Source organism: Pseudophryne corroboree, chromosome 5 (genome assembly GCF_028390025.1).
Source record: "Pseudophryne corroboree isolate aPseCor3 chromosome 5, aPseCor3.hap2, whole genome shotgun sequence".
In the NCBI taxonomy this organism is placed as follows: Eukaryota; Metazoa; Chordata; class Amphibia; order Anura; family Myobatrachidae; genus Pseudophryne; species Pseudophryne corroboree.
The window spans coordinates 225,286,246-225,301,050 of record NC_086448.1 but is presented as its reverse complement, the minus strand read 5'-3'; the positions used below and the strand labels follow the sequence as shown (position 1 = coordinate 225,301,050).

The following is a 14,805-nucleotide window of genomic DNA, read 5'->3' as shown; positions in this document are numbered from 1 at the left end:
AGCAGAGTTACACACGCTAAGCCGCCGCCTACTGGGAGTGAATCTTAGCTTCTTAAAATTGCGACCGATGTATTCGCAATATTGCGATTACTAACTACTTAGCAGTTTCAGAGTAGCTCCAGACTTACTCTGCCTGTGCGATCAGTTCAGTGCTTGTCGTTCCTGGTTGACGTCACAAACACACCCAGCGTTCGCCCAGGCACTCCCACCGTTTCTCCGGCCACTCCTGCGTTTTTTCCGGAAACGGTAGCGTTTTCAGCCACACGCCCCTGAAACGCCGTGTTTCCGCCCAGTAACACCCATTTCCTGTCAATCACATTACGATCGCCGGAGCGAAGAAAAAGCCGTGAGTAAAAATACTTTCTTCATAGTAAAGTTACTTGGCGCAGTCGCAGTGCGAACTTTGCGCATGCGTACTAAGCGGATTTTCACTGCGATGCGATGAAAAAGAACGAGCGAACAACTCGGAATGAGGGCCAAAGTTAGAACACCTTTAAGTGAATCTTTGACATATTCATAAACTTTTTCGTGTTAGAAAAGCATGCATAATTGTTGGTTTATATCAGTTAGTTTTCTGTCAGCTCATCATGTGCATCATATGTACACTGAACTGCTAAGCACTGAATATATCCTTCTGTCACCTCATTTCATGCCTCACAGCTTCACTTTTACTTAATATAGCATTTGCAGAATCTCAGGTGCAGTCGGAGCTTGATCACGTTGACAGTGAAATACACAATCACAATCAGCCTTACAATTTTACAGGGATTCAAATTATGTAAAAGGTTTGTCAGACTAACTGCTGTGAAATGGCATTCAGACCCTTGGCAGGATTGCAGAGAGTAGCTGACTTTTCTGATTACTATATTATTCAGATAAATGTTATGCTTCTCTTTATAGAATGCTAATAATAAAGGGTTGTGATAGACCATAAGATGCCTTATCCCATATTTCTGTACTTCTATTAAAAGCATTGCTTTGCAGCAAGTTGCTGCAGTGTAGTGTTTGTTTGTACATAATATATTATTGACGTATGAAAAACAAAAAAATATTGGGATCCATCTGTTTAAATATTGTGACACAATCCTGCAATTACAGTATTGGGTTAGACCTTCCAAGTTACCCTTTCTTGTATGCTTGATGTATGTAGATAGATAGATAGATAGATAGATAGATAGATAGATAGATAGATAGATAGATAGATAGATAGATAGATAGATAGATAGATAGATAGATAGATAGATAGATAGATAGATAGATAGATAGTACTTGTGTCTGTTTCTATATCTATCTATAATTTAATTTTGGTGCCCCTAAATCGCTGGATGTCACTGAATTGGTATTATCTCTGTACTGACACTGCCTGTATAAACTGTAGATGGAGGCCACACTGCACTCCGCAGATGCCTCCTCACACCCTCTGTTCCAGCACCTATGCCTGAAACTAAAAATTAGAGATGAGCGCCTGAAATTTTTCGGGGTTTGTGTTTTGGTTTTGGGTTCGGTTCCGCGGCCGTGTTTTGGGTTCGAACGCGTTTTGGCAAAACCTCACCGAATTTTTTTTGTCGGATTCGGGTGTGTTTTGGATTCGGGTGTTTTTTTCAAAAAACCCTAAAAAACAGCTTAAATCATAGAATTTGGGGGTCATTTTGATCCCAAAGTATTATTAACCTCAAAAACCATAATTTACACTCATTTTCAGTCTATTCTGAATACCTCACACCTCACAATATTATTTTTAGTCCTAAAATTTGCACCGAGGTCGCTGTGTGAGTAAGATAAGCGACCCTAGTGGCCGACACAAACACCGGGCCCATCTAGGAGTGGCACTGCAGTGTCACGCAGGATGTCCCTTCCAAAAAACCCTCCCCAAACAGCACATGACGCAAAGAAAAAAAGAGGCGCAATGAGGTAGCTGTGTGAGTAAGATTAGCGACCCTAGTGGCCGACACAAACACCGGGCCCATCTAGGAGTGGCACTGCAGTGTCACGCAGGATGGCCCTTCCAAAAAACCCTCCCCAAACAGCACATGACGCAAAGAAAAAAAGAGGCGCAATGAGGTAGCTGTGTGAGTAAGATTAGCGACCCTAGTGGCCGACACAAACACCGGGCCCATCTAGGAGTGGCACTGCAGTGTCACGCAGGATGTCCCTTCCAAAAAACCCTCCCCAAACAGCACATGACGCAAAGAAAAAAAGAGGCGCAATGAGGTAGCTGTGTGAGTAAGATTAGCGACCCTAGTGGCCGACACAAACACCGGGCCCATCTAGGAGTGGCACTGCAGTGTCACGCAGGATGTCCCTTCCAAAAAACCCTCCCCAAACAGCACATGACGCAAAGAAAAAAAGAGGCGCAATGAGGTAGCTGACTGTGTGAGTAAGATTAGCGACCCTAGTGGCCGACACAAACACCGGGCCCATTTAGGAGTGGCACTGCAGTGTCACGCAGGATGTCCCTTCCAAAAAACCCTCCCCAATCAGCACATGATGCAAAGAAAAAGAAAAGAAAAAAGAGGTGCAAGATGGAATTGTCCTTGGGCCCTCCCACCCACCCTTATGTTGTATAAACAAAACAGGACATGCACACTTTAACCAACCCATCATTTCAGTGACAGGGTCTGCCACACGACTGTGACTGATATGACGGGTTGGTTTGGACCCCCCCAAAAAAGAAGCAATTAATCTCTCCTTGCACAAACTGGCTCTACAGAGGCAAGATGTCCACCTCATCATCACCCTCCGATATATCACCGTGTACATCCCCCTCCTCACAGATTATCAATTCGTCCCCACTGGAATCCACCATCTCAGCTCCCTGTGTACTTTGTGGAGGCAATTGCTGCTGGTCAATGTCTCCGCGGAGGAATTGATTATAATTCATTTTAATGAACATCATCTTCTCCACATTTTCTGGATGTAACCTCGTACGCCGATTGCTGACAAGGTGAGCGGCGGCACTAAACACTCTTTCGGAGTACACACTTGTGGGAGGGCAACTTAGGTAGAATAAAGCCAGTTTGTGCAAGGGCCTCCAAATTGCCTCTTTTTCCTGCCAGTATAAGTACGGACTGTGTGACGTGCCTACTTGGATGCGGTCACTCATATAATCCTCCACCATTCTATCAATGTTGAGAGAATCATATGCAGTGACAGTAGACGACATGTCCGTAATCGTTGTCAGGTCCTTCAGTCCGGACCAGATGTCAGCATCAGCAGTCGCTCCAGACTGCCCTGCATCACCGCCAGCGGGTGGGCTCGGAATTCTGAGCCTTTTCCTCGCACCCCCAGTTGCGGGAGAATGTGAAGGAGGAGATGTTGACAGGTCGCGTTCCGCTTGACTTGACAATTTTGTCACCAGCAGGTCTTTCAACCCCAGCAGACTTGTGTCTGCCGGAAAGAGAGATCCAAGGTAGGCTTTAAATCTAGGATCGAGCACGGTGGCCAAAATGTAGTGCTCTGATTTCAACAGATTGACCACCCGTGAATCCTTGTTAAGCGAATTAAGGGCTCCATCCACAAGTCCCACATGCCTAGCGGAATCGCTCCGTGTTAGCTCCTCCTTCAATGTCTCCAGCTTCTTCTGCAAAAGCCTGATGAGGGGAATGACCTGACTCAGGCTGGCAGTGTCTGAACTGATTTCACGTGTGGCAAGTTCAAAGGGCATCAGAACCTTGCACAACGTTGAAATCATTCTCCACTGCGCTTGAGACAGGTGCATTCCACCTACTATATCGTGCTCAATTGTATAGGCTTGAATGGCCTTTTGCTGCTCCTCCAACCTCTGAAGCATATAGAGGGTTGAATTCCACCTCGTTACCACTTCTTGCTTCAGATGATGGCAGGGCAGGTTCAGTAGTTTTTGGTGGTGCTCCAGTCTTCTGTACGTGGTGCCTGTACGCCGAAAGTGTCCCGCAATTCTTCTGGCCACCGACAGCATCTCTTGCACGCCCCTGTCGTTTTTTAAAAAATTCTGCACCACCAAATTCAAGGTATGTGCAAAACATGGGACGTGCTGGAATTTGCCCATATTTAATGCACACACAATATTGCTGGCGTTGTCCGATGCCACAAATCCACAGGAGAGTCCAATTGGGGTAAGCCATTCCGCGATGATCTTCCTCAGTTGCCGTAAGAGGTTTTCAGCTGTGTGCGTATTCTGGAAAGCGGTGATACAAAGCGTAGCCTGCCTAGGAAAGAGTTGGCGTTTGCGAGATGCTGCTACTGGTGCCGCCGCTGCTGTTCTTGCGGCGGGAGTCCATACATCTACCCAGTGGGCTGTCACAGTCATATAGTCCTGACCCTGCCCTGCTCCACTTGTCCACATGTCCGTGGTTAAGTGGACATTGGGTACAACTGCATTTTTTAGGACACTGGTGAGTCTTTTTCTGACGTCCGTGTACATTCTCGGTATCGCCTGCCTAGAGAAGTGGAACCTAGATGGTATTTGGTAACGGGGGCACACTGCCTCAATAAATTGTCTAGTTCCCTGTGAACTAACGGCGGATACCGGACGCACGTCTAACACCAACATAGTTGTCAAGGCCTCAGTTATCCGCTTTGCAGTAGGATGACTGCTGTGATATTTCATCTTCCTCGCAAAGGACTGTTGAACAGTCAATTGCTTACTGGAAGTAGTACAAGTGGGCTTACGACTTCCCCTCTGGGATGACCATCGACTCCCAGCGGCAACAACAGCAGCGCCAGCAGCAGTAGGCGTTACACGCAAGGATGCATCGGAGGAATCCCAGGCAGGAGAGGACTCGTCAGAATTGCCAGTGACATGGCCTGCAGGACTATTGGCTTTCCTGGGGAAGGAGGAAATTGACACTGAGGGAGTTGGTGGGGTGGTTTGCGTGAGCTTGGTTACAAGAGGAAGGGATTTACTGGTCAGTGGACTGCTTCCGCTGTCACCCAAAGTTTTTGAACTTGTCACTGACTTATTATGAATGCGCTGCAGGTGACGTATAAGGGAGGATGTTCCGAGGTGGTTAACGTCCTTACCCCTACTTATTACAGCTTGACAAAGGGAACACACGGCTTGACACCTGTTGTCCGCATTTCTGGTGAAATACCTCCACACCGAAGAGCTGATTTTTTTGGTATTTTCACCTGGCATGTCAACGGCCATATTCCTCCCACGGACAACAGGTGTCTCCCCGGGTGCCTGACTTAAACAAACCACCTCACCATCAGAATCCTCCTGGTCAATTTCCTCCCCAGCGCCAGCAACACCCATATCCTCCTCATCCTGGTGTACTTCAACACTGACATCTTCAATCTGACTATCAGGAACTGGACTGCGGGTGCTCCTTCCAGCACTTGCAGGGGGCGTGCAAATGGTGGAAGGCGCATGCTCTTCACGTCCAGTGTTGGGAAGGTCATGCATCGCAACCGACACAATTGGACTCTCCTTGTGGATTTGGGATTTCGAAGAATGCACAGTTCTTTGCTGTGCTGCTTTTGCCAGCTTGAGTCTTTTTATTTTTCTAGCGAGAGGCTGAGTGCTTCCATCCTCATGTGAAGCTGAACCACTAGCCATGAACATAGGCCAGGGCCTCAGCCGTTCCTTGCCACTCCGTGTCGTAAATGGCATATTGGCAAGTTTACGCTTCTCCTCCGACAATTTTATTTTAGGTTTTGGAGTCCTTTTTTTTCTGATATTTGGTGTTTTGGATTTGACATGCTCTGTACTATGACATTGGGCATCGGCCTTGGCAGACGACGTTGCTGGCATTTCATCGTCTCGGCCATGACTAGTGGCAGCAGCTTCAGCACGAGGTGGAAGTGGATCTTGATCTTTCCCTAATTTTGGAACCTCAACATTTTTGTTCTCCATATTTTAATAGGCACAACTAAAAGGCACCTCAGGTAAACAATGGAGATGGATACTAGTATACAATTATGGACTGCCTGCCGAGTGCAGACACAGAGGTAGCCACAGCCGTGAACTACCGTACTGTACTGTGTCTGCTGCTAATATAGACTGGTTGATAAAGAGATAGTATACTCGTAACTAGTATGTATGTATAAAGAAAGAAAGAAAAACCACGGTTAGGTGGTATATACAATTATGGACGGGCTGCCGAGTGCCGACACAGAGGTAGCCACAGCCGTGAACTACCGCACTGTACTGTGTCTGCTGCTAATATATAGACTGGTTGATAAAGAGATAGTATACTCGTAACTAGTATGTATGTATAAAGAAAGAAAAAAAAACCACGGTTAGGTGGTATATACAATTATGGACGGGCTGCCGAGTGCCGACACAGAGGTAGCCACAGCCGTGAACTACCGCACTGTACTGTATCTGCTGCTAATATAGACTGGTTGATAAAGAGATAGTATACTCGTAACTAGTATGACTATAAAGAAAGAAAAAAAAACCACGGTTAGGTGGTATATACAATTATGGACGGGCTGCCGAGTGCCGACACAGAGGTAGCCACAGCCGTGAACTACCGCACTGTACTGTGTCTGCTGCTAATATATAGACTGGTTGATAAAGAGATAGTATACTCGTAACTAGTATGTATGTATAAAGAAAGAAAAAAAAACCACGGTTAGGTGGTATATACAATTATGGACGGGCTGCCGAGTGCCGACACAGAGGTAGCCACAGCCGTGAACTACCGCACTGTACTGTGTCTGCTGCTAATATAGACTGGTTGATAAAGAGATAGTATACTCGTAACTAGTATGTATGTATAAAGAAAGAAAAAAAAACCACGGTTAGGTGGTATATACAATTATGGACGGGCTGCCGAGTGCCGACACAGAGGTAGCCACAGCCGTGAACTACCGCACTGTACTGTGTCTGCTGCTAATATATAGACTGGTTGATAAAGAGATAGTATACTCGTAACTAGTATGTATGTATAAAGAAAGAAAAAAAAACCACGGTTAGGTGGTATATACAATTATGGACGGGCTGCCGAGTGCCGACACAGAGGTAGCCACAGCCGTGAACTACCGCACTGTACTGTGTCTGCTGCTAATATATAGACTGGTTGATAAAGAGATAGTATACTCGTAACTAGTATGTATGTATAAAGAAAGAAAGAAAAACCACGGTTAGGTGGTATATACAATTATGGACGGGCTGCCGAGTGCCGACACAGAGGTAGCCACAGCCGTGAACTACCGCACTGTACTGTGTCTGCTGCTAATATATAGACTGGTTGATAAAGAGATAGTATACTCGTAACTAGTATGTATGTATAAAGAAAGAAAAAAAAACCACGGTTAGGTGGTATATACAATTATGGACGGGCTGCCGAGTGCCGACACAGAGGTAGCCACAGCCGTGAACTACCGCACTGTACTGTGTCTGCTGCTAATATAGACTGGTTGATAAAGAGATAGTATACTCGTAACTAGTATGTATGTATAAAGAAAGAAAAAAAAACCACGGTTAGGTGGTATATACAATTATGGACGGGCTGCCGAGTGCCGACACAGAGGTAGCCACAGCCGTGAACTACCGCACTGTACTGTGTCTGCTGCTAATATAGACTGGTTGATAAAGAGATAGTATACTCGTAACTAGTATGACTATAAAGAAAGAAAAAAAAACCACGGTTAGGTGGTATATACAATTATGGACGGGCTGCCGAGTGCCGACACAGAGGTAGCCACAGCCGTGAACTACCGCACTGTACTGTGTCTGCTGCTAATATATAGACTGGTTGATAAAGAGATAGTATACTCGTAACTAGTATGTATGTATAAAGAAAGAAAAAAAAAACACGGTTAGGTGGTATATACAATTATGGACGGGCTGCCGAGTGCCGACACAGAGGTAGCCACAGCCGTGAACTACCGCACTGTACTGTGTCTGCTGCTAATATAGACTGGTTGATAAAGAGATAGTATACTCGTAACTAGTATGTATGTATAAAGAAAGAAAAAAAAACCACGGTTAGGTGGTATATACAATTATGGACGGGCTGCCGAGTGCCGACACAGAGGTAGCCACAGCCGTGAACTACCGCACTGTACTGTGTCTGCTGCTAATATATAGACTGGTTGATAAAGAGATAGTATACTCGTAACTAGTATGTATGTATAAAGAAAGAAAAAAAAACCACGGTTAGGTGGTATATACAATTATGGACGGGCTGCCGAGTGCCGACACAGAGGTAGCCACAGCCGTGAACTACCGCACTGTACTGTGTCTGCTGCTAATATATAGACTGGTTGATAAAGAGATAGTATACTCGTAACTAGTATGTATGTATAAAGAAAGAAAGAAAAACCACGGTTAGGTGGTATATACAATTATGGACGGGCTGCCGAGTGCCGACACAGAGGTAGCCACAGCCGTGAACTACCGCACTGTACTGTGTCTGCTGCTAATATAGACTGGTTGATAAAGAGATAGTATACTCGTAACTAGTATGTATGTATAAAGAAAGAAAAAAAAACCACGGTTAGGTGGTATATACAATTATGGACGGGCTGCCGAGTGCCGACACAGAGGTAGCCACAGCCGTGAACTACCGCACTGTACTGTGTCTGCTGCTAATATAGACTGGTTGATAAAGAGATAGTATACTCGTAACTAGTATGTATGTATAAAGAAAGAAAAAAAAACCACGGTTAGGTGGTATATACAATTATGGACGGGCTGCCGAGTGCCGACACAGAGGTAGCCACAGCCGTGAACTACCGCACTGTACTGTGTCTGCTGCTAATATAGACTGGTTGATAAAGAGATAGTATACTCGTAACTAGTATGACTATAAAGAAAGAAAAAAAAACCACGGTTAGGTGGTATATACAATTATGGACGGGCTGCCGAGTGCCGACACAGAGGTAGCCACAGCCGTGAACTACCGCACTGTACTGTGTCTGCTGCTAATATAGACTGGTTGATAAAGAGATAGTATACTACTAATATTATATATACTGGTGGTCAGGTCACTGGTCACTAGTCACACTGGCAGTGGCACTCCTGCAGCAAAAGTGTGCACTGTTTAATTTTAATATAATATTATGTACTCCTGGCTCCTGCTATAACCTATAACTGGCACTGCAGTGCTCCCCAGTCTCCCCCACAATTATAAGCTGTGTGAGCTGAGCACAGTCAGATATATATATACATTGATGCAGCACACTGGGCTGAGCAGTGCACACAGATATGGTATGTGACTGAGTCACTGTGTGTATCGTTTTTTTCAGGCAGAGAACGGATATATTAAATAAAACAAACAACTGCACTGTCTGGTGGTCACTGTGGTCGTCAGTCACTAAACTCTGCACTCTCTTCTACAGTATCACAGCCTCAGGTCAATCTCTCTCTCTCTCTCTCAACCCTAATCTAAATGGAGAGGACGCCAGCCACGTCCTCTCCCTATCAATCTCAATGCACGTGTGAAAATGGCGGCGACGCGCGGCTCCTTATATAGAATCCGAGTCTCGCGAGAATCCGACAGCGTCATGATGACGTTCGGGCGCGCTCGGGTTAACCGAGCAAGGCGGGAGGATCCGAGTCTGCTCGGACCCGTGAAAAAAACATGAAGTTCGTGCGGGTTCGGATTCAGAGAAACCGAACCCGCTCATCTCTACTAAAAATGACACTGAATATTTAAACTTGATTATTTTAGAATGATTAATACACAGTTTTTGCTCATTCCCAAGTCCATACTTGCCTACACACCCGGATCCTGCAGGAGACACCCAGTTTTCCAAGTAGTCCCCCACACCCCTGTAAGAGTGGGCAACCCTCCCTCATACTTCCTAGTGTAATGGGCAGAATGGAGAGTTTAATATAGGGAATGCCCCCCACAATGATGGAAACCGGGGGCGTGGGCGCGGCACTCTCACAAAGCCATGCCCTTTTCCGATAGGCCATGCCCCTTTTGGATGAGCGTGGCGTGTCCCTCCAAAACACCTCCTGATGTTGGGAGGTATGCGAATCTGTGAACATCAGGGTAGGGGCCTAGTGATGATTTTTTATGGAAACGCTGCATTTTGGCCCCACCCTATGCAAATGTGTGCAATCACAACACTTTTACCATTAGGGGGCATTACCTAATAAGGCGACTATCCCAGCCCCACCCCCATCACTGCCCACCTGAATCTCCTCTTCGGGGACACAATAACTTCATCAATTGTCTAAATCCACCTGTACTAATGGCGGAAAACTAGCACACGTCTAACAGCGCACTGATTATACTGATCACTGATGATACTACGGAAAACTGACACTGAGCAGCGAGAACAGCACTGGACTATTGTACTGTAGTATACTGGTCACCACAATGCAGCACTGACACTGAGCACAGATATTAAGCACTGATCAGGATACTAGAAGTGACACAGAGCTGCAAGATACAGCAATGGCCTACTGTACTGTACTACTATATACTGGTGGTTACTACAATGCTGCACTGTACTACTATATACTGGTCACAACAATGCAGCAGATATTGAGCACTGATCAGGATACTAGAACTGAGTCTGACACGGAGCTGCAAGATACAGCAATAGCCTACTGTACTGTACTATATGTATACTGCTGGTCACAAAAATGCTGCACTGTCCTACTATATACTGCTCACAACAATGCAGCACAGATATGGATAGTATACTTGACACAGAGCTGCAAGATACAGCAATGGCCTACTGTACTGTACTACTATAATTATATACTGCTGGTCCCCACAATGCAGCACATTGAGCACAGATATTACCAGGTGTATCTCACACATCGCTCAGTACAGATTACAGGATGTGTAATCACCAGGTGTATAACACACGTCGCACAGTACAGTATACAGTATGCAGCTCTGGAGGGATCAGTATTTGGCAGGAAGGCGAGGCGTGGTCCTGGCAGCAGAGTGACAGGCGGCCGTATAGTAGCAGCCAGCTCCAAATCTGGCAGTGTGTGGAGAGGGAGGGGGTGAGGGAAGGGAACGAGCGCTGGAGTGTCTGAGCGGAGGGATGGAAGTTCAGAGGTAGTGAGGTGGGAGCTGCTCTTCCATAACAGCACACAGTGGTGGTGACGGAGTCTGACAAAGGAGGGAGGAGGAGGATTGGGGCAACTGGCCGCAGGGGAGCACTGTGCCGCAGCCATCACCTGCAGGGGAAGTGGAGGGAAACACATCCTATCTGCACCAGATAAGTGACTTCTAATCAGAGCAATTGAGGGTCAGAGTTTTCTGAAAGGTGGAAAGGAAGGGGTTATTTTTCATGTAGACTGGAAGGACTACAACAAACTTGGAGTGACTACACTTTTCACCCTAGTTCGGCAGCCCTGCTGCCCTTTAATACACAGATGAATGAAGACTCCATTTGGAAAGGCGGCCGCTCAGCGATCAAGAGCTGATGCAGCACATGCAGGTGTTTCTGAAAATATGATGAAGAAAAGAACATCTCATAAGAAACATCAAAACAATATGGGACCAAGTAAACCAATCTCCCAGCCAAGGCGAAATATTGTAGGCTATAGAATTAGAATACAGCATGGGTGGAAAGAGGGCAGTGGGCCAATAACCCAGTGGAAAGGAATAGTTCTGGATCAAGTACCAGTGAATCCCTCCCTCTATCTTATAAAGTATGATGGATTTGATTGTGTCTATGGACTTGAGCTTCACAAGGATGAAAGGGTGTCTGCTCTTGAAGTTCTACCAGACAGAGTTGCCTCATCCCGAATCAGCGATGCTCATTTGGCTGACACAATGATTGGTAAAGCAGTGGAGCATATGTTTGAAACAGAGGATGGTTCAAAGGATGAATGGCGAGTGATGGTATTAGCACGAGCACATATTATGAACACATGCTTTTATATAACCTATGAAAAGGACCCAGTCTTATATATGTATCAACTTTTAGATGACTATAAAGAAGGAGATCTTCGGATCATGCCAGACTCAAATGATTCCCCTCCAGCTGAAAGAGAACCAGGGGAGGTTGTGGACAGCCTGGTGGGCAAGCAAGTGGAATATGCCAAAGAAGATGGCTCAAAAAGGACTGGCATCGTTATTCATCAAGTTGAAGCTAAACCATCTGTGTACTTCATTAAGTTTGATGACGATTTCCATATTTATGTCTACGATTTGGTGAAGACATCCTAAATGGGATTCTGTACTTTTTTTTTTGCCAAACGTAATTTAATGTAAACATTTGTAGAAAGTCACTGCTTTCTGATTACAGAAATGCTCAGATATTCCTGCAAATCCACAATCCCTTCCCAGAGGAAAAAGAAATTGAGAAACCGTTGTTTGAGAACATTTGTTCTCTTTCCATTACAATGGAACAAACCACTTTCCAAGAAGACGGAGAGCGAAATGACAGGCATAGGAATGGAGAGAGTTAAACCTAGCTGAGTCTCTCTTGCTGCTGGTTTGCCTTCTGGTGAGTGTTGCTGAATTGCATATTCACTAGTGTTTTAGCTAGGCTAGTTAGAGTATCCAGGTTTACACTGAAAACTGTTATAATGTTATATAGTATACTGTTATACTATTATAGCTGTTATACTGTTGTACTGTTATAGCTTCACCCTCCTCTCTCATCTCACCACACACTGCTTTGGGATAATGGCCGCCTCTTGCCCCCTCCGTTCTGCCGGGACCCCAGCTCGTTACCAGGCGGTGAAGCTGGGTCCGCGGATGGGCCTGCTGGCTCATCTGCCCGTTCCCCGTCCACCGGCGCTGACGCGGGTGCCCGCGCGGTGGTGGCTGGACGGACCCGGTCTTCCCTGCCCCTGGTTTCGGGTCCGGTAATAACCTCCGGCCGCGAGCGGCAGGGGGGGCTGGGGGCACGGGGGAGACGACCGGAGGTGGCCAGGCATCGGCCTTCACCTCCACCTCTTGAGGGTGAGGCGCCGTTGCCGGGAGCAGGCGCCCGCCGGCGCGCGCACGCGTGCGCGCCAGAGTGGGCGGAAAATGGGGGCTCCCATCTCCCCACCCGTCCCCCTTGTCACGGCCGCGGGGTGATGCCAGGCGAGGGGGTCGGGGTGGGCGGAGAGCGGCGGCGGGTCGGACGAGGCATGTCGCGGGGTCTCGTCCGGCGGTCCTTTCCGGTGGCCCAGATGCTGGAAGGAGGGTGGCGGGAAGCGGCGGGCCGCGCGCACGCCCGCACTCTCAGCCAGTGACGAGCGGCAGGGGGGGCTGGAGGCACGGGGGAGACGACCGGAGGTGGCCGGGCATCGGCCTTCACCTCCACCTCTTGAGGGTGAGGCGCCGTTGCCGGGAGCAGGCGCCCGCGGGCGCGCCAGAGCGGGTGGCAAATGGGGGCTCCCATCCCATCTCCCCACCCGTCCCCCTTGTCACGGCCACGGGGTGATGCCGGGCGAGGGGGTCGGGGTGGGCGGAGAGCGGCGGCGGGTCGGACGAGGCATGTCGCGGGGTCTCGTCCGGCGGTCCTTACCGGTGGCCCAGACGCTGGAAGGAGGGTGGCGGGAAGCGGCGGGCCACGCGCACGGGGTGTGCGCACGCCCGCGCTCTCAGCCAGTGGTGCCGTTCGCGCACGTGTGCGCGCAGCGGCGCCACCAGTTTCAACGTCTCCCCTGCTGCCTCCCTTACAGCCGGAGTCTGGCGGGGAGTGGCGGCGGGGGGGGGCGTCCCAGGATAGAGCGTGGCAGCATTGAGCCCCGCAGAGGTGCCTTCCCTGCAGACCGAGAGAGCTCCAGCCTGCGGGGGGAGGGCACGCGCGGGGGGGCCGGTGGTAGGCACAGCAGCGATAGTGAGGGCCAGCAGGCGCAGGATAGGATAGATGATTGGTGGGGGGCCACGCCAATTGTGGTCAGGGGGGCCAGCAGATCACCAACAGGCCAGGTGGGGCATTGGCCGTCGGGTCCCTTATCGGCGCCTGCCGGCCGACGGGCCAGGAGAGGTGCGCCAGCATCTGCGGGGGCTCCCACCGGTGCCGGCCGTGACTTTTGGGGAAGTCGGGAGGCTTCCGGAGAGTTGGCGTCGGCTCTGTCGACGGTGGTGGCGGCATTGGGCCCATTGGCCGCAGCCGCATCCCCGGGGGCAGCAAGGCATTCCGGCGCGCGTGCAGAGGCAAGGGCGTCCGGTACGCAGCCGGGGTCAGCGGCTCAGCGAATAGCGCGCGCTTGCCGTGACCTGGGGGCGGCCGCGGTGCAGTTGGGACACCGTCCAATACGGACGGAGCGCTGACGCGAGGTGGGGACGTCTTTGCCCCGGAGTGCTAGGCATGCCCCGGAGTGGTTTCCGTGTCCCGTGCTTTGTCTTCTTCTTCAGGTCATCGCGGAGAAGTTGAGGTGGACGTGAGCGATGAGGAGGATTTCGACGTTTCCACACCGGAGGACTCCCAGTCCAAACAGTCGACAGCGTCAGGTGAGGTTGAGCAGTCGGTGTCGGGCTCCAGCGCGCGCTCCAGTTTTCTCAGTTCCTCCTCTTCTTCATCCCTGTCGTCGCAAGCGTCCGACGTCAGTAGCACGACTAGGGCAAAAAAGCGTGATACGAAGTACGCTAAGAGGGCGGCAGGGCAGCAGGAGAGGCGGAAGAGACGCAAGCGGCTTAGCGAGGACGCGCGCAGGGCCAAGAAGTGCCACGATTTGCCGGGAGTAGTCCACTGTGATTATACGGCAGTGTTGAGGGGGTTGCGGGATAGCTGCCGTAGGAAGATCTGCAGAGGCGATTACGTTGATATGTTCGTGCTGACTAAGGATGCGAAGAAGGAGTTTAAGGCAGAGACAGCTAAGAAAGGCATCGGAGCTGAAGCTTTCCGTACTTTCGACAACTGGCTGGCCGTTTTTTGCATCTTTGCGGCGTGTTATCTGGAAGATAGGCCCGAGGAACATATGAACGTCATACGATACCTGCACTTGATACACGA

General features: G+C 48.8%; 1 protein-coding gene across 1 annotated transcript in view; it reads left to right on the top strand.

Moving 5' to 3' along the window:
* Nucleotides 1-14,237, top strand: part of LOC134929586 (protein kinase C delta type-like) — a 42,844-nt gene extending 28,607 nt beyond the window's left edge. The window contains exon 3 of the mRNA XM_063925175.1: nt 14,208-14,237. Within this exon, the coding sequence (XP_063781245.1) occupies nt 14,208-14,237 (30 nt within the window). The remainder of the gene's footprint in view (nt 1-14,207) is intronic.
* Nucleotides 14,238-14,805: the final 568 nt, after the last annotated feature.